At 49.0% G+C, this 19,365-nt stretch overlaps 1 protein-coding gene across 1 annotated transcript in view; it reads right to left on the minus strand.

The window, feature by feature from the left end:
• The window catches only part of Cass4 (Cas scaffold protein family member 4), a 38,122-nt gene extending 20,719 nt beyond the window's left edge, over positions 1–17,403 (minus strand). The window contains exon 1 of the mRNA XM_057781103.1: positions 17,344–17,403. Within this exon, the coding sequence (XP_057637086.1) occupies positions 17,344–17,379 (36 nt within the window). The 5' untranslated portion in view covers positions 17,380–17,403. The remainder of the gene's footprint in view (positions 1–17,343) is intronic.
• Between the last annotated feature and the right edge of the window lie 1,962 nt (positions 17,404–19,365).

Genomic DNA, 19,365 nt, shown 5'->3' on the forward strand with positions numbered 1-19,365 from the left:
AATGCCCCGAGCCTAGGTCACCAAATTTTAATAACAGAGACCAAGTTTGCTGCACAAGAAGAAGGAAGCTAACAGGACAAGGTGGCATATGTCTGTCATCCCAGCTGGGGGAGGTAGGAGCGGGTAAATTGGGAGTTCAAGTTCATCCTGGCCTATAGAAAACCTTGTCTCAAGAAGTCAAAACAAAACAAAACAAAACACCAGCAACAAGAACACCAGAAGAGGAATGAAACACACGTGGGGATCCTAGGAATACAGCGGATTATATGGAACAAGGCCCTATTTTCTATTGAGTGCTCAGACATTTTATATCACAAATTCCAGAAGTCTCAGACATGGGCTGTCTTGTCTCCATTTTACAGGTAGGAAAATAGAGGGTCAGAGAGATCTAATAACCTTTGGATTCAATGGATCTCTTCCTGTAATATTCTAGACACACGCACACACACGCATGCACACACACGCACACACACACACATGGATGCACAAACTCAGATCATTCACAACTACTTTTTAGGATGCCAGCTAAGTTCCTGGTGGTGGCTTTGAGGCCCCCGTGGTCGTCCCTCAGGCCTGCTACTCCTGCCCTCATTGCTGGTCTTCTAACCATTTTGTCTCTTGACTTTTCCATGATGCTCCTAGTTTGGAACCATCCCTTGTCATTCCATTTGCCCAGGACACTCTTTTACCAGCATCTTTCAAATGCACGACCAGTTTTCAGCTCAGGGCTCACCCTGTAGAGGCTGCCTTCCTCTATGCAGAATTGGACTCCCACATGAAGGACCTATGGCAGGCCCTATGGGCAAATCCATCAGGGCAAGTCATGGCCAGTTCATCACGGAGGAAGAGGAGACACAGTAGCCCCTATGACAACAGCAGCAAGTCCTCACTGTGCACCCAGGCTCCTGGCACTGCCATGCTCAGTCTTTTGAAATTAACATATGGAAGCTGTTGGCAGCCACAGCCATGGAACCTGGCAGAAGTCCAGTGGTATGAGAGGGTGACTCGCAAGCTGTTCTTTAATAGGGTGTTAATCTGGAGACGTCGGCATGGATACTTACATGACAGTTTATCTCTGTTTCTTATGATGTTCTTATTTTAATACTTGAAAACCTTTTTTTTGTATGTGTGTGCGTGTTTGTGGTTGCATGTGTACATCAGCATGCCTGTGAAGGTCAGAGGACAATTTCCGGGAGTCAGTTCTTTCTACAGAATGGGTCTCTAAGGTATAACTCATGTCACCAGGCAAGGCAGGAGATCCCCTTACCACCTTTACCCACTGAGTCTTCTTACTGGCTCCAAGGTTTTCCTTTTCATTCTTGTTTTTATGAATTTTTTCTTTTGATTTTTCGAGACAGGGTTTCTCTAGTGTGTCTTTGACTATCCTGGAACTCACTCTGTAGACCAGGCTGGCTTCAAACTCGTAGAGATCTGCCTGCCTCTGCCTCCCAAGTGCTGAGATTAAAGGCATGCGCCACCATGCCCTGTGAAAAAATTTTTTAAACAAGTGTCATGTCCATTCCTTTCTTGCTAGGTTGAATTTTATGATTTTATTTGTTTTAGAAAATTCTTAGTTTATTCTTTATTTTGATGGGTGTTTTTCCTGCATGTGTTTATCTGTGCACCATGTGTATGCCTGACATCTGAGGAAACCAGAAGAGGGTATTGTATCTTCCTGGAACTGAAGTCACAGCTATGAGCCACCTATGTGTTCTGGGAATCAAATCCGGACCTCTGGGAGAACAGCCATTGCTCCTAACCTCTGAGTCATCACTATAGCCGCTATGGTTCTGAGGCAGGATCTCACATGGCCCATGCTGGTCTATAGTCCCTAAAGAACTGAACTTCTGGTCCTGTTGTGACTGGATGTTTCTCTCCCACCCATAGGATCGCGCTTCACCCTGTCTCTACCTCCTAAATTCTGGGGTTACAGATGTGTGCCACCACGCCCAGTGTGGGAGAAATGTGTGACCATCTGGACAACTCGTCATTTTCCAGTTCCTCTAGCTCCCCTGTTGACACATCCTCAAGCCTTCCCGTGTGACCTCATACATGTCTCTCCCTTTGCCCACAGGCCCTCTGCCCACCTTCATTGACTAGGTCCTCCTCCTCAGATGGGCCTTTTTATGGCCACTTACACATGCTCATATCCAATCAACAGTAAGGAAACAGAAGAGACATGAATTTGGAAGGCAGAAGCAGGAGGGGTGACCTCATTGGGCAGGGAGGAAGGACCCGGAAGAATCAGCTTACAAACTCTATTTAGCTGGAGGAGGAGATTGATCAGCTGGAGACCTGGGAAATTGTCCGTCCGTTCATCCATCCATCCATCCATCCATTCATCCATCCATCCACTCACTCACCAGGACATATGCAAATATGAATATACCCTTGCCAGAATCTCTCTGAAGGCACCGTGGTAAACGCGACAGTCCCTGATCTACTAATGTATCTTATGGATACGGCTTGTTTCTATTCAGCTTCCACAGAAGTAAACGTCGGATCCATAGAAGTAGATGAGAGGTTTTATGAGTGTGATGGGGGAAAAAAGGGGAAATTGGAAGAAGCCAGGCCTGCCGAGGGCAAGTTGTGGTAGGAAAGGTGGGGAAAGTTTTCTGGGACAGTGGCTTTCTGGGGGCGGGGCTTAGTCAGGTAAAGGATGAGTGGGAGGGCCTGTCTGCAGAGGAAGGCAGAGGAAGAGAGACTTGAAGCCCCAAGCGAGGGTGTGTGTGGGGGCACTAATGGAGGCGTTAAAGGAATTGGAACAGCCGGAAGGCCATACATAATCATCAGGGCTTTGATTTCTGTCGGGGCTACTATTTATACCTCGTGGCTAGGTGGGGTGTACGGAATTCAAGGCAGATAGCCTAAAGGATGCCCAGAGTGGGTGGAGCCTGCTTTCCCAGGCTGCAGGGAAAGACTGGGGAAGCGCGAGGTCCACTGGGAGAGGACCTTGCAGGAAGGTGGGAAAGATATCTACCAGCAGGAGGCTCGCGCTGGGCAAACTGAGAAGCCACATCTGTCCTACCTTCACCGAAGCCAGGGAAATGTGGAAGCATCCTTTCCTGGCTCCAAGCAGGGCCAGGCGCAGCCTCAGCTCCACCTGGCATCTTCATCTTCCCTGTACCTAACCCCGAATCCCCTCTGCAGGCTGGGCAGGTATGGTTCCTGCACGACAGGAGCCTGCCCCTCAGCTTTCCCCCTCCCAGTTTATGGAAGGGACAAAAATGCAGAAAGTCAAGGGTCAGACCTGGGGACAGGGTCTGGAAGTCTGTCTGGTTGGCCTCATTATGAGAGTTCTGAGGCACTTAAGACCAGGGGAGGTTAAGGGACTTCTGTACCCATGATCACCTAGCCGAGACCGTCCATCCGGGTTCAGATCTGGGCCCTGGACGCTGTCACTGTCACATCTCATAGCTTGCTCCCTCAACGTAAGTCTAATTTGCCAAATGAGTTCAAAACTAGAATGAGCTAGTTTAAGAATGACCAGAGGCTGGGACTGTGCCTCTCTGGTAGGAGCTGCCTGGCACCCACAAGGCCCTGGGCTCCACGCTAGCACTGAAGTAAAACAAAGAGATGGCAGGTAGGCTCTGGGCAAGAAACCGTTCTGTGAGCGCCACAGCTATAAGACACGTGGGCAAGGTGGGGGCTGTGGTGTCACAGGCCAACTTTAAAGAGTCACTTTGCTTCTCAAAGGGCTGAGCCAGAGGAATGAGAAAAGTGAAGTAGCAGACTGTGGAGATGGCTGAGCCGGGGATGGCAAATGCCATCAAGCCTGTGACCTTAGTGTGATCCCCGGAAAGTAGCAGAAGGAGAGAACTGACTCCACAGAATTCTCTGACCTCCACATGCATGCCACAGTATGTGCGCCCACATACATACATCATGCATATCATGCATACCTACATACAGTAATAATAACAATGAATAGTCAGTAATATACCTCTGAGGGGATCAGGGGAAGCAGTGTGCTGCACAGCCCACCCATGACTGGGCTTTTAAGGCCTGGCCTGCTTCTCCTGGAGGTGAAAGTCAGCACCCATGGGCTGTGAGCACCCGTGCCTAAGGCAGGACTCCGCAAAGTCCTTGATTGTCCCTCCATTTTGGAACCTTCTCTTCTTCCTTCCTCCCCTCTTTCCAATTTTGGGCTCAGCCAGCATGATGGGGCCCAATTCTGCTTCCTGTTTGTTTTATCCTTCACAAAATGTTCCTGTCCCCAGACTCCTCTGCCTCTAAAATAAAAGAGTTCATAGCTGGGGACGGGAAAGTCATGCAATGGCTTCCGCTGAAGCCATAGACACTGGAGGGATCTTGCACGTGGTGAGCCCACAGCAGGAGACAGCAAAGGAGAGAGTGGCTCAGACAACAGCAGTCCCTGCAGGGTGGGAGGACCAGGGCAGCAGGGTGAGCACAGGCCCCTTTTGAACTACAGTTCTGACCCACGGCCACATTGAACGTTTCCGCTTCTGTCTCGCCGGCACCATGGCTCATTTTCAAGAATTCTTAGTTTTTAGGGAAGGTAAAGGGCTCACTCACACTTCCCTTTTTTGGACCATGAAAGGATATTTAATTGAAATTACACCTTAAAAAGAAAAATAAACTACAGGGCTAGAGAGATGGCTCAGCGGTTTAGAGTAATTGCTGCTCTCCCAGAGGACCCAGGTTCAATCCCCAGCGCCCAATGATGGCTCACAAACATTTAAAGTCCAGCTCCAGGGGATCCAGTGCCCTCTTTTGACCTCCATGGGCACCAGGCACATATGTGGTGCACATACATATACACAGCCAAACACCTGTATACATAAAATAAAATATAAAGGTAAAGTAGCATACACTGGCCATCGAGATGGCTCAGGTAAAGGTGTTTCCTGTGTAAGCCTGATGATGTTAGTCTGAGCCCAGAAACCCAGATAAACGAGAGGATCTACTCTACGAAGTTGTCATCTGCTCTCCACACCCAAATTATGGCACAGATAGACCCCCAACATCATATACACACCATAACATTAAATAAAAGAACACATATACTGTACACGGGTGGGAAATGGGAAGTCCCAGAAACGAGGTCTCCAAAGGGTTCACTAGATATCTTGACTAGAAAGCTAAGCTTGGGGATAGTTCACATCATGGGGATGCAAAGCTCAGCTAGGAAGGATCAGAGCAGAGCAGACGCCCTTACCCAGGGGACCGAGAATGCTTATTTTCCATCATTAAGAAAGGTACATTATGTTTAGAAAAGAAGAAAGGAAACTTTCCAAGTCAAAACCTCTTTACCGCCTCCGAGCTCCCACCCACACCCACATTCTCTGCAAAGGGAAGGCTGCGGAGGAGGAAGGACCCCGAGGAAGAAGCAGAGCATCCTTGGGGTACCGCTTCTGATGTAAGGTGACATTCAGACAGGGGACAGGAGGAGGGTTGGGTGCTCTGAGGAGCTGTAGCAAAGCGATTCTGCGAAAGTCACCTAATCCCACAGCCTCCCTGTGATTGTGAATGCCATCCAACGTCACTTGTTGTAATTGAGCAAAAAGAGGGAGAAAATCGTCACGTGTGTGGAGGAGCCACTTACCTCGGGTATCTTCCTCAAGGCACCCCCCCCCCTTAGGTTTTAGACAGGGTCTGATTTCACTAGACTGGCTAGCCAGCAAGCTCTGGGGATCCTCCTGTCCCTGCCCACTGACCCATGCTGGGATTATAGACATGCTCTGGCTTTTCAGTGGACGCTGGGAATCTGAACTGAGGCTCTCCTGCTACCCTAGAAAGCACACACTACCACCGAGCTACGGTCTCAACCCCGAGAATCACTGGACTTTGAGACCCTTTACTCCCACAGACTAAACCTGCTGGTGCATGAATATTCAAGTTGTTTACACTGGAAGACTTGGCCGGTCTGGGAAGGACAGGCGAGGCTCTAGGCCGCCCAGGAGGCTGCGCTGTACACTCTCCCCTCCTGCAGCAGATGCATGATGCTTTGGGTCTTGTGCACAAAGATCCAGCAGGGGAGGTAGCTCAGGTAGCAGGAGCGCCTGACACATGGGACACATGAGCTGGACTGTAGTAGCAGGACATAGTGACATTCATGGCACGATTGAAGGAGCCATGTGCTCACTTTCTCATCCTTGGTGCTATCCCATGAGGTCCGCAGTTATAGGGGGATAGCAGGCCAGCAGACCCCCTCTTTCCACCTCTCTCTCCAACACCCGCCTTTCCCAGTCCTCTTTGAGTCCGTCTTCCCATTGTCTCTCCTTCCTTCTTTGTATTTCATCACCATCCTATGGTGTAGAAAGGAGCTTACTTGCTCCTCCCCCCAACCCTTCTCCCACGTTCTTTTTGTTTTTCTGTACTGAGATTCTGACCTGGGACCCAGAGCTCCTCAGGCTCCAACCGTCCTTTACTTTTTTATTTTGAGACAGAGTCTCCTTTAGATGCTCAGGCTGGCCTTGAACTTGTGATATTTCTGCCTCCACCACCCAAGTAACTGGGTTACAAGCCAGTGCCACCAGGCCTAGCACGAAGCAGCTTCTTTTCTTCTTCCTTTTTAGAGACAGGGTTTCTCTGAGTATCCCTGAGTGTTGGTTCTCTGTCCTGGAACTCACTCTGTAGATCAGGTTAGCCTAGAGCTCACAGAGATCCACCTGCCTCTGCCTTCAATGTTCTGGGATTAAAGCTGTGTGCCACCACTGCTCGCCCTGAAGCCTCTTTTTCTCTGTTACTTTCCATTGAGAATCTTTTCCCAGCTGTATTTACACTAACGTAAAATTCCATGCATTATAGGGAACCGAGAGAGTCTCTTAGAATAGCCAGAGGAGCTTCCTGTATTGTGCCCAGAACTTGCCCTCTGAATCAGTGCTATATCCAGTTGTTTCACGTGGAGCAGCCACTCCTCCCTTGTCCCAGTCGGCTTCGTCCCGCCCTGTATCCCATCAGCAAGGGGACTGGGGATGTTTAGATGAGGTAACAGCCAAGTGGTCTCTGGCAGCATCCTAGATGTGGACACTGGAAGGAATTGCTGCCCTTGCTTTTCCAAAGCAGTGCAAAGTAGCTGGAGGTTAAAGAGGAGCAGCTGTCCAGAGGGAGCTGAGTGACCCAGTGCCGTGTATCTGAAAGGATGCCCCGGGCCCCTCCCTCCATGATTGCTTTTTATGCAATATGACATTTAAGTTTTCAAAAAGAGAAAAAAAGAAAGAAAAAAAAAACTGGGCAGAATGTCACCTTTTGTCTTGTCTTTGACCCAAGGTTTTGTTAGGTAGCTTAGGTGGCTTAGTACTTGCTGTGTAGCCCAGGTTAGCTCAAACTTGTAGCAATCCTCCTTCTTCAGCTTGAAGTTTCAGACTTTCTCATACTCCCCCGGATACACAGAAAGTAACTTTTAAAATAAAATAGACTCTTTTGTTTCCAAATCTGTTTCCCAAGGTATCATTCTTTTGGAAACCTCGATAATCTACCCAGAGGTTCAGCAGACAGTCTGAAATGACCCCAGGCTCTTTGTGCAGGGCCCCTGGCAATCCACCACAGAGGAAAGGGATGTCAGACAAGGAGGGCGGTTCTCACAACTCACCTTCATCTTGATCCTCTACAGACACGAGCACAATCCGTGTCCACAACCTCCTCACGAGGCGGCACAGGCAAAGATAATTGCCCCAGGCCTCTGGCTCTCTACAGAGGCTGCAGGAATTCAGAGGCCGTGTGCCTGACAGTGCTCTCCAGCACCTGCTCTGGCCTGTCTCTCTGGACAGAAACCAACAGCGCGATTCCCGCAGACCTTCCCTTGGGATTCCTCCAGTCTGTCTGGATGCAGACAGCCTTGGTGGCTGCTTAGTCAGGAGACACCAAGGACAAAGAAGGGGACAAACCCAGTGGACATGACTGAGAGGCAGCATAGAGGAGAAAAAGGGAAACCCAGGGAGGGCTGCTTCCTCATCTTCCGCATCCCTCTGAAAATGCCCCTAGTTCATAGCGTAACCCAGACTTAGACCGACATTTTCGTGGTGGGAGTGAACGCTGACCTACCTTGCAGTCACTTCTTCCTGCTGGTTTGAATGAAAAAGCCACACGTTTACAGAGACTTCGACAAGTGTAGAAGGCAATGCCTTCTTTGAGGAAGACTGTGGCCTAGAAAAATTCCAAGCCACCACCAGGAATTAAACATTTCCTTCTTGACATTTGGCCACTGGGCTCCCAGCGGGGGTGGGTCTTGCCCACTCGCTTGAGCACACTTCTATTTATTTGGACTGTGTGTGCCAGGAAACAGGTACTCGGAGCCTTTGGTCTAAGCTTAGGATGTTGCTGTCGTTGTTTGAGGCAGAGTCTTACTGTGTAGCCCTGGCTAGCCCGGTACTCTGAAGCACAGCCCAGCCTTGTCCTGGTTCTGGTTGCTCCCTCCTCACAGACAACGCCACCCCCACTTCTCGCTTGGTGTATCCTGGTATTTGGTTGGAGCCAGGGCTGGTGGTGCACACCTTTAATTCTAGCACCCAGGAAGTGGAGGCAGGGAACTCTCTGTGAGTCCCAGGCCAGCATCATCTACACAGCAAGTTGTAGGTCAGACAGAGCTACATGGTGAGACCCTCTGAAAAAAGAAAATGAAAGGAAATGAAAAGAAAAAAAAAGATACTTGGTTGGGAAAACTGACGAAACAAAATAATAAAAGTCCCTAAACTTCCTTAATCAATATTAACTCTTAAAAGTATGGATTTGATGAGCTAGTTTTTTCTCATATGCATTAATGCAATGTAAATTATACATAATTTGTAGATGTTTGTCAAGTACTACCTGTGTGCCACACCTAAAAACCTCTGGCCTACCAGAGACAGGCCCCTGAGGGATGTGACTTTTCCACTGGAGCGACCAAGGAGAGCTCAAAGTTGGCTCAGTCATTCAATAATACATGACAAGGCAAGCAAAGCCTCACACTCGCACACTGGCTTCGGAAGCCTCACACTCACATACACACAGGCTTCGGAAGCTTCACACTCGCACACACGCTGGCTTCGGAAGCCTCACACTCGCACACACACTGGCTTTGGAAGCTTCACACTCGCACACACACTGGCTTCGAAAGCTTCACACTTGCACACTGGCTTCGCGTGTATTCCACGGTCACTTCAGGGATGCGAGGAGGCCTGTGGGACCCTGCTGTGTCAACTTTCGGCTGGTGTGAGCTCACTCACGCCGGTTTACTGGTTTATTATTTTGGAAGTGACAGGCTAACGGGTGGCTCACTCCACTGGCCCGGTCCTCTCTGGTCATTGTTCAGTGGCTTTTGATCCTGTCACCAGAGAAGCACTCACAGAATGGAGCACCCCGGCAATATAAACATTGGGAACTGACCGATTTATTTATTTGTGTGTTTGTTTTTTGAGACAGGGTTTTTTTCTGTGTAATCCTGGCTGTCCTGGAACTTGCTCTGTAGACCAGGCTGGCATTGATCTCACAGAGATCTGCTTGCCTCTGTCTCCTGAGTGCTGGGATTACAGGCATCCACCACCGCCGCCTGGCCCTGCCCTGTGTTTTTATACCTCTTTCAGTGGAGTTCAATTTAAATTCTGAACCTGAAGCAAACATTCCACAAAGTCCTTTTTTTCTTTTTCTTTTTGTCTTGTTGACCAGGTGACAAACATCTCATCTCTGGGGACAGAGACCCTATGCTTTCTTCTCCACATCTGTTCCCCTAAGAGCAACCAACAAACATACTCCTGGGCCAGTGAGACGATGGCTCTGTGGGAAAGACACTTGTCAGACCGGACGCCCTGAGTTCAATCCTCAGGACCCAGGTGGTGGAAGCAGAGACCTGCCTCCTGAAACTTGTCCTCCAAAGGTACACAGGCCATGGCACACACATGCACACATTCTTTCGCTCAATAAAAATGCAACAAAGGTAAAGAACATAATAGTTTGCATTTACCACCTGTAAGCTCATGGACAAATGCTTCCCGAGTGCCAAGAGCAGCTTTGGGGTTCACTTTGCTCCTACGGGGGGTCTCACAGCCTCCTGCTTGGAGCCAAGGCTGTTGTCCAGGCATGGGATCACACCTAGGTTTTGCCTTGCCACACTTCTGCTCTGGGCTGAGCATATAGCCATCCTCCGAGCCAAGCAAACGTTTCATGAACAATACATGTTTGGAAACGGTTCTTGAAAAATGTAGTTCCCCTTTTTGTGCAGCTCACGTTGGAGAGCTGTCTTCTCCTCGGAGGCAGCCTTCTTAGCAGTCTCCCCTTCCTCCTTTTCAGAGTGATCTCCCTCTAGGCCTCTGTCATTTCCTCCCTTAGTCATTGCAGCTCAAAGGGATTGCACTGCATTTCCAGGGCTGCTTCCCCATCTCGCTCTATTCCTGCGTCCTGTGCTCTCTTCCCTTTGAACTTTCTGATGCTGACCATTGTTGGAAGCTCCGGGATAGTGATGGCATTCTCTTTTCTTTCTTTTTTCTTTCTTTCTTTCTTTCTTTCTTTCTTTCTTTCTTTCTTTCTTTCTTTCTTTCTTCCTTCCTTCCTTCTTTCCTTTCTTTCTTTCTTTCTTTCTTTCTTTCTTTCTTTCTTTCTTTCTTTCTCCTTTCTTTCCCTTTTCTTTCTTCCTTTTTTTCTTTTTTAAATAAAATGCCTTCTATAGGAAAGAAAATGTCCAGAGGAAAGAGATCATTAAACAAGAGACTAGACAGACAGTGAGTGTGTAGTTGATTTATAGATGGGTGGTAACAACTAGCTATGAAATAATGAGGAAGAGCTGGCTTGGTGATATGCACCTTTAATCCCAGCACTCAGGAGGCAGATGCTATTGGACCTCCGAATTCAAGGCCAGTCTGGACACACAGTAAATTGCAGGCCTGCTGGGGCTACACAGTAAGACTCTGTCTCTGAATCAATAAATACAGGGTGTGAAAGAGCAGACACTCATTCCTCTGAAGCACTTAGACTAGTGACTGCCACACAGTAGGCCCTCAGTATGTACAGACTAGTGACTGCCACACAGTAGGCCCTCAGTATGTATAGAATGGATGGAGGGACACTGGTCTTCTGCTCATGCTCCCCTCCAAAGTTCAGAGAAAATGAATCCTTCTCCATGCCAGTGAACAAAGGATGATTTTTATCCAGAATGGAAGTGAAACCCCTGGTCTTGAGTTTTCTAGCTCAGCTCTAGGTTTCTGTCCTTTCTCACTCAGCTTCTGTTGCTTAGCAACCCAAGGAATGTTTTCAAACATCAATCAGGGGGTGGCATCCGCTTTAAGTAGGTGAGTAGTTTCCTTTGGAGCTTTGAAGTCCTGACACAGCAAACGAGGCTATGTTGCCTCACTGATGTCCCCTCTCCAGCCTCATTTCTGGACAGTCTCTTCATTTCTTTCCTCTGCTCTGAGCACCCAGCCTTTCTGGGCACCCGTTCCCCACACAGGGCCTTTGCTCACGGTCTGCGCATGCCCCCTCTTTTGCCTGGAATGTGTCATTGCATCTCCATGGCGGCTCTCTGTGTCCACCACACCTGCCAGGTCACCTGGCTGCACCTGAAATGGCTGTGTTCATTTGGTCTGCCTGTTGTTCTGACCTAGCTGCCACATCAGCTCGGTCTTCTTGCCCCAGAACTCCTGCAGCCCAAAGCCGCTGTGTCGGGTCAAGGGTTAAGGCATGAAAACATCTCCTCGTGTTTCCTCGTGGGGTCTTGCGCTTGGACTATTTCACTTCATGAGATGATGAGGGGAACTCGCTGCCAAGCTCAGAGGGAAGGTTCTTGTGACCATGACTTTAATCCTAACAATGCAAAGCTAAACGGCCACGTGACCATAGAAGGGGGGGGGGCATTTCTCAAGAATCCAGGTCAAGTGGAGCTCAGGCTGGGCTTAGGAGGGGTTAAAGAGCTGAGAGTCCAGGGTGACTTCTGTTCCCAGATACCTGACAACCAGGAAGTGCTGCTCCTGTCTCTGTGGTGAGGCTGTGTTGCGTATGCTTCCCAATAACTGCCTGTTACACCCGGAGGCATTTACTGAGCACCTACTGTACACACACACACACACACTGCTGAGGCCCCTTTAGCACAGTAAGCAGCTTGGGGCCAGCCCAACCCCAGAATGTCTTTCTAGAGAGAAACAGACACCAACCATGAACCCAGCGGAGTCAAACAATGTCCAGTCATGCTGTGTGAAGACAAGATGGGAGAGGGTGATGGGAGTATGTGGGGTAGGGGGCAGATTTAGATAGAGTTCCAAAGAGGCTTTCTAGGTGGGGCCTGAGAGAAGGGAGGAGGGAGCAGGGAAGTTCTGAGGAGTGGGCTCAGCTGGGCCTGTGGCTCTTGCAGCTTCAGGCGCATGAACCTGCACATGAGGTGTGTTCTCAGGCACTGAGTGTGGAATCCCTGGCTTACAGCCTCAGTGAAGACAGGCTGAGCTGAACTTGCTCCTCACAGACAAAGCCTCTGAAAGCACCCTTATCCCGGCCAGTGGCTGGCATGCCCATGCTGTCTGTCACACTGGGTCACCTCCCACCCAGCCTCATGGGCATTGAAGGCTTTGCTGTTCATTCTAAGTCTTTTCCCAGATCTTTCTGAGGGTAGAGAGGGAAGACAGCTGCTGCCCCTGAGACAGAAGCCGCAACAGTAAGAAGTTAGATGTTTCACTATTATGATAAAGATGTGTTGAAAATCCCTATGAGACAAGTGAGCACACAGCTGTCTTTGGGGATAGAGGAGACAGGGTCTCAGGTTGCCCATACTGGCTTTGAATTCCTGGTTCTCTTGTTTCCACCTCCCTAGTTCTGGGGTCACAGGCTATGCCATATACTGCCCAGACAATAGGGCAGTTTTAGAAATACAGAGGGGTCAAAATAAGATATCACCCCCTTTGAAGCAAGGCTTTCCTCTGTAGCAGATGCTGGCCTCAAACATGATCCCCCCTGCCTCTGACTCCCAAGTGATGCAAATACAGGCATGCACCACAACAGCAGCTCTTTCTGTCCTTTAGAACAAGTTCCTAGCACTTCTTTAAACAACTTACCACCCATCCATTAGTCTGTCTGTCTGTCTGTCTGTCTGTGTGTTTATTGTATGTGTGTTCGTGTGCGTGCACATGCATGGACATACATCACAGCGCATGTGTGGAAGTCAGAGGATAACTCACAGGAGTGAGTTCTCTCCTTTTGTCATGTGTGTCCTGGGGATCCAACCCAGGTCACCAGGCTTGGTGGCAAGCACCTTCTACCTGCTGAGCCATTTTCAGCACTTCTTGAGTGGCTGTGGAGGTGAGTCAGCCAAGAGACCAATGAGACAACAGGTTCACCGCTGGGCTGTGCACACGGGCGCCTCCCTTCTGCATCTGTGCATGCTGAAGTCACCAGGCTCTCCTCTTGCTAATATCACATTGATTTTTACATGTCCCCCTTGGCTCAGAAAACAATGAACAGTCACAGCGGCAGCATACAAACAGCTCATTCGCCTCCTCCGGTAGGCAAATTTGAACTTGGGGTCTGATTGGGTAAGTGGTCTTGAATGATAGTGAGGGTTTTTGATGTCATATGCATTAAAGAAGAGGACCACTTCCCTAACAAAACCCTCTCAAGCACCACTCCTGTTTAGAAAGCAACCGAGTGCCAGTGAGATGGTTCAGTGCTTAAAGACTCCTGCTCCCGCCGGGCGGTGGTGGCGCACGCCTTTAATCCCAGCACTTGGGAGGCAGAGGCAGGCGGATCTCTGTGAGTTCGAGACCAGCCTGGTCTACAAGAGCTAGTTCCAGGACAGGCTCCAAAACCACAGAGAAACCCTGTCTCAAAAAACCAAAATTAAAAAAAAAAAAAAAAAAGACTCCTGCTCCCAAGCCTCAGGACCCGAGTTCAATTCCTGGGATCCACATGGTGGAAGGACAGAACTGATTCTGTCCTCTGGTTACATACGTGCTGTGACATTGACCCCTACTCTCCATACATGCACACACAAACAAAATAAATAAAATGTAATTTAAAAAACAAAACAATTGGGGGCTGGAGAGATGGCTCAGAGGTTAAGAGCATTGCCTGCTCTTCCAAAGGTCCTGAGTTCAATTCCCAGCAACCACATGGTGGCTTACAACCATCTGTAATGAGGTCTGGTGCCCTTTTCTGGCCTTCAGGCATACACGCAGACAGAATATTATATACATAATAAATAAATAAATATTAAAAAAAACAATTAAACAACAATGAGATCAAACCAACTCACAGATCAATTAACTGTACCAGTGTGATCTGGTTTTTAATGCACATTGTTGATTATATTATATTATATGCTAATTCTATTATATGTTGATTATATTAGGTTATATGTTGCTTGTATTATATTACATGATGATTATATTACAAATGCAACAAGCTTCAAAGTTAACTCACTGCTCCTACTCATTTACATGGGAAAAGTATATGACATTGAGTGTGGCAGTGCATGCATTTAATTCCAACACTCTAGGGGCAGGAAGAGGCAGTGGCAGATAGATCTCTAGTTTGAGGTAAGCCAGGGCTAATTGGTGAGACCTTATTGAGAGAGAGAGAGAGAGAGAGAGAGAGAGAGAGAGGTGGAGGAGAGAGAGGAGAAGAGAAATACATGTGCTTATATGCTTCTATGCTTCTACACAGATACCCCAGAAACAGAGTTTACAGTTAGCTGGAGGCTCCTCAGGCCTAGGTGGTGAAGACCGGGCCCCCACTCGGCACCACCACACTGGAAAGAAAGGGGTGCCTTAGATGAGCTGAGATTACAGCTCCAGTTTGGATAACCTGTCTGTGAGTTGAGAGTCAGGACATATTTCCTAGAGAGTTGTATGAATAGGACATAATGCAGCAGACATTACATGGGTCCTGCGAAGCGAGAAACACCCCTTTTGTCCTTTTCTTGAGTCAGGGTCAGTGTGGCTCAGGCTGGCCTTGAAACTGCAGTCCTTCTCCTTCAGTTTCTCTAGAGCTGACAGTTCAGGCCACACCCCCTTTTCCCCAGCACTAGCTGGCTTATTTATAGACATAATTTACTGTCCTTGTCTAAGGTGAGACCGCAGTGAGCCGGCTGAAAGTTGGGTGCAGTCTGCCTGGTTGACTTGGTGGGGTCACTGATAACCCATTGGGTGTTTGGCAGCTTCCTTACGTGGGAGATGAGAGTGAGAGTGGCGACAGTTAGTTATTGGGACGTGCAGCAAGCAGACAGGTGGACTGCATGCCACCGATGCCCAGGACGTCAGGTGAGTCACATGCACGCATACACACAGACCACAGATTGTGCAGTGATGTAGAAAAAGTGCAGAAAGAAATTGGTGCAAAAGTAAAATAAAGTTTCAGATCTTAAAAACATCTCTGCGGCCGGGCGGCGGTGGCGCACGCCTTTAATCCCAGCACTCGGGAGGCAGAGGCAGGCGGATCTCTGTGAGTTCGAGACCAGCCTGGTCTACAGAGCTAGTTCCAGGACAGGCTCCAAAGCCACAGAGAAACCCTGTCTTGAAAAACCAAAAATAATAATAATAATAATAATAAATAAATAAAAATAAAAAATAAAAAAATAATAAAGTGCCTTAAAAACATCTCTGCGGTTCAGAAAAAAATAAAATAGAACTGACAAAGTCATGACAGAAAAGTAGGAAGTGGATCATTCTAGATTAATGACACGTAAAACCTGGCAGAGAGTACAATGTGTGGCTCTGGAATGAAGGCTGGCTTGGACAAACAGACCAATGAATCACAGCCAAAATGGTGAAAAGCGTGTTCTTGGAGAAGGCGCATGCTGCGGTCTGAAGCTCCAGTGGGCTCAGAGAATCAGGGTGATGGGAGGCACAGGGATGAAGCATCTCCTGTTGTTGTTTCGCTCCAGGGTCTCATGGAGCCTGGGTACCATGGCTGGGGATAACTTTGAATCTCCCATCCTCTTGTCTCCAAGGGTTGGGATTACAGGTGTGTGCCTCCAGGGCTGAGGACAGAACCTGGGGCTCTGTGCCTGTGACGCAGGCACTCGACCTGCTGCACTACAGCCCCAGCCTGGACAGAGGAGTGCAGGGTCTGCTGTTAATTTTCAGACAACAACAGCGAGCAAAGACTGTGCTGCCTCAACTTATTGACAAACGGACACCCCGACGCCCTGTGAAGGGGGAGAAACTCACGGGAACCGGTGGCTTTGGGGGAAAGACACGCGGGGCTTGGCTAAACCACTCATTTGAAAAATGTCAGAGTGAACCACAGGGCAAGATCCTCAGCTCAGCTATTTACACGTTATCTAAATAAGGATCTGTCACAGAACCCAGCCCCGGATCCCACAGCTGACACTTGTTACCATCACAATGACAGCCGATACTTAATGCCAACAAGTAGCCTCCCCATTTAGCAACTGCCTCATCTCTCCTTTGTCTGTATCATTCTATTAAATTTTAGAAAGGATAGGACGGAACAGAAAAGCATCAACTGTGAGTGTCATTTTCCTGTGGTTACCCCCACCAGGTGTGTGTGTGTGTGTGTGTGTGTGTGTGCAGTAAGGATGTGTGAGCCAGAGGTTGACATCGCGACATCTTTCTCTATCACCGTGTGTGTGTGTGTGTGTGTGTGTGTGTGTGTGTGTGTGTGCGCGCGCGCGCAGTAAGGATGTGTGAGCCAGATGTCATGACATCCTTCTCTATCACCCACCCACCTTACTTTGGAGTGTGAAACTGGAGTTTCTTGTCTCAGGGAAGCTGGCCAGAGAGCTCCAGGGACTTTCCTGTCTCCACTTTGCCATCTCCTGGGTTACAGGAGAATTCCACCGTGGCTGGCTTTTTATGTGGGTGCTGGGTACAGAATTCAGGTCCCCATGCCCGTATAGCAAGTACTTTAGCTACTGAGCTGTGTCTCAAGCCCCGGTACCCTTCTCAGGATAGCAGTGTGCCAAGCTACATAGGAATGTCTCTTGCTTCGTGGCCCAGACTTGAAGCCTGTACCAAAGCTCGAGTCCCCAGCAGCCAGGGGAACACAAAGGCAGTCTATGAGCATCCTCGCTGGACTGAACAAGCGTAGAATCAAGGTCTAGGCGCTCTCTGTTCAAGGGAAATGTGTCCCCAAGCCGATCAGCATCCTTAGACCACACTAAGCACACTCAGGATGCAGAGGAAGGGAGAGCAGAGATGGCACGCACAGAGGCAGAGCTTTGCATCTTGCTAACAGAGTTTGCTGGGTCGTGAACAGACACACAGTGGAGGCTTGAGCTGTCTGCCTCCAGCTGATTTCTCCCGGTCATTTTCAGCCATCCCGAAGCCAACAACTGGTAAAGAGAAACATTCTCATTCCAAACCCACCTGCCCCCGATGCTTATCCTTCGCCTTATTAGAGACGCAAAGACACAAAGCAGGGGGTCCACTGCTGCCTCTCGCGCGCAGGGCCTCATCAGTCACTCACCTTGGGTGCAGCCTCTCTGATGCTGGTGCCTCTCATGTCGGTGATGTGAGCAGGCTCCTCGGAGCTCTCCAGCTAATATCTCTGGCTCCAGAGCCCGATGACGCAATGTCACTGCATGCTGGCCGGTTCTCAGCAGCTGGATTCTATGGAACTGTTTGCTAACACATGGAAACAGTCGAGAAGATCCTTTCAAGTGATGAGAGTCAAAGGAAAGGGATATGGGAGGTGGGGCCAGAAGCACATACAGGCCACCCTCACGCCTCCATGCCTGACGTTTCACTTCATCTGTAAGTGGATCCTGACACTCATTTGCTGTGTAAAACCACAAAAGAAGAAGAAGGAGGAAAAAAAACACACACGAAAAAACCCCCCTTCTGCTTTACAAGGTGAAGTTCCTACTTTGAGCAGCCCAGCGTAGGCTCACACCACATTCTTGTCCCTTGAAGACTATGAACAACTCCCAGCCAGCGGGCCAAGGCAATTCCATGATGAGGCGGACTGGCTGTGTTTCCGCTGTGGTCAGCATGTCTTCCTTCCTGCCTGTCCCTCGCCTTGTGACATCGAGGATAACAGCAGTAAGGGGCACGCTGTAGGAGACATCTGCACTCGTGTTCCTTTAAGGACAGATCCTGGCTCTGAACCGCAGGCCCTCCTCCATCTTCACTCTAACCCTTGGTGGTGAGGGTTATCTTAGTGTGGGCTATGGAAAGAGCTCAGGGCCCGGCCCCATGCTCAGCTGTCTCTGGGATCTAATGATGACATTCGGACAGTGGAGTCCTCACGACTTTCCGAGTTGACAGCTTTCCCCAAGCCAGAGAGCAGCCCCTCTGCAGAAGAGGCTAGAATAAGCTTGTGCTTCCATTTCACCTAAGCACGAGGGTTCCCATCTTCTAAGCAGCTTCTCCCAGCTGGACTAGAACTTTCTATGTAGATCAGGCAGGTCGTAAACTCACAAAGACCCACCTATTTCTGCTTCCCAAGTGTGGGATTAAAATGTGTGCCACTATGCTCAGCCTTCCTTTACAAACTTTCAGTTTATTCTGGGTGCCCCACACCTCCCAGTCCCCACACCTGATTGCCAGGACGCATCTGACAATTGAAGTAACTGGCTAGTTTCTAGACAGGGCTCTGTCTTTTCAAAAGCTTATCTTTAAAACACGAGAAACTGAAAAGCCAGGGGTGGTGGCACACATCTTTAATCCTAGCACTCTGGAGGCAGAGGCGGGCTGATCAAGGATAGTCTGAGTCACAACACAAGTTCCAGGGCAGCCAGGGCTACTGAGTGAGACCCTGTCTCAAAGAAAAAAAAAAGTAATTGAAAAACACTGACCAGGCAAGATAGTTCAATGGGTAAAGCTGTTTGCTGCCTGAAAACTTGAGATGGAGTCCCTGCAACCATGTGCTAGCAGAAGAGAATCAATTCCTGCAAGCTGTCTGCTGACCAGGCATGCGTGTGCACCCCTCCTCAGATAAGATAAATATACACAATAAATCATAACAAGTAAATAAATATACTATCCTTGTTTGAAATTATCTTTGAGGGACAAGCAGTCAGCAGTGTGCACATGATGGCAGATAACGGGAAGGGATAAAGACTAGATAGAATGACAGGTCATTCATCAGCGGACTCAGAACTGGGCACACTAGCACATGCTGTAGCCATCCCTGCACCTGTAGTGCTGAGCTAGGGGAACTGCTGCAATTTTAAGGCTAGCCTGGGCTCCCTAGGAGTTCTAGGCCAGTCTGGGCTACAGTGTGAATCTGTGTCTTAACAAACTAATAGAAGAAACTGACTTAGCCACGCGTTCTGTGTCGAAGCCCACAGGGAAGACAGAGTAGTTCCCATAAGATTCACAAGGAAGATGAGATCTGAAGAGAGTGGGCATGAGTCAGAACAGAGGCTGCAACGGAAGGGGGACCTGTGTGCTCCTGTTAAGGAAACCCAGCACTTGCAGAGGAGTCCTGAGTCACAAGGCGGGGGGGGGGGGGGCTGGGGGGGGCTGGGAGGAGGCTTTGGTGACA

The sequence above is a fragment of the Chionomys nivalis genome, chromosome 9 (genome assembly GCF_950005125.1).
Source record: "Chionomys nivalis chromosome 9, mChiNiv1.1, whole genome shotgun sequence".
NCBI classification, from domain to species: Eukaryota; Metazoa; Chordata; class Mammalia; order Rodentia; family Cricetidae; genus Chionomys; species Chionomys nivalis.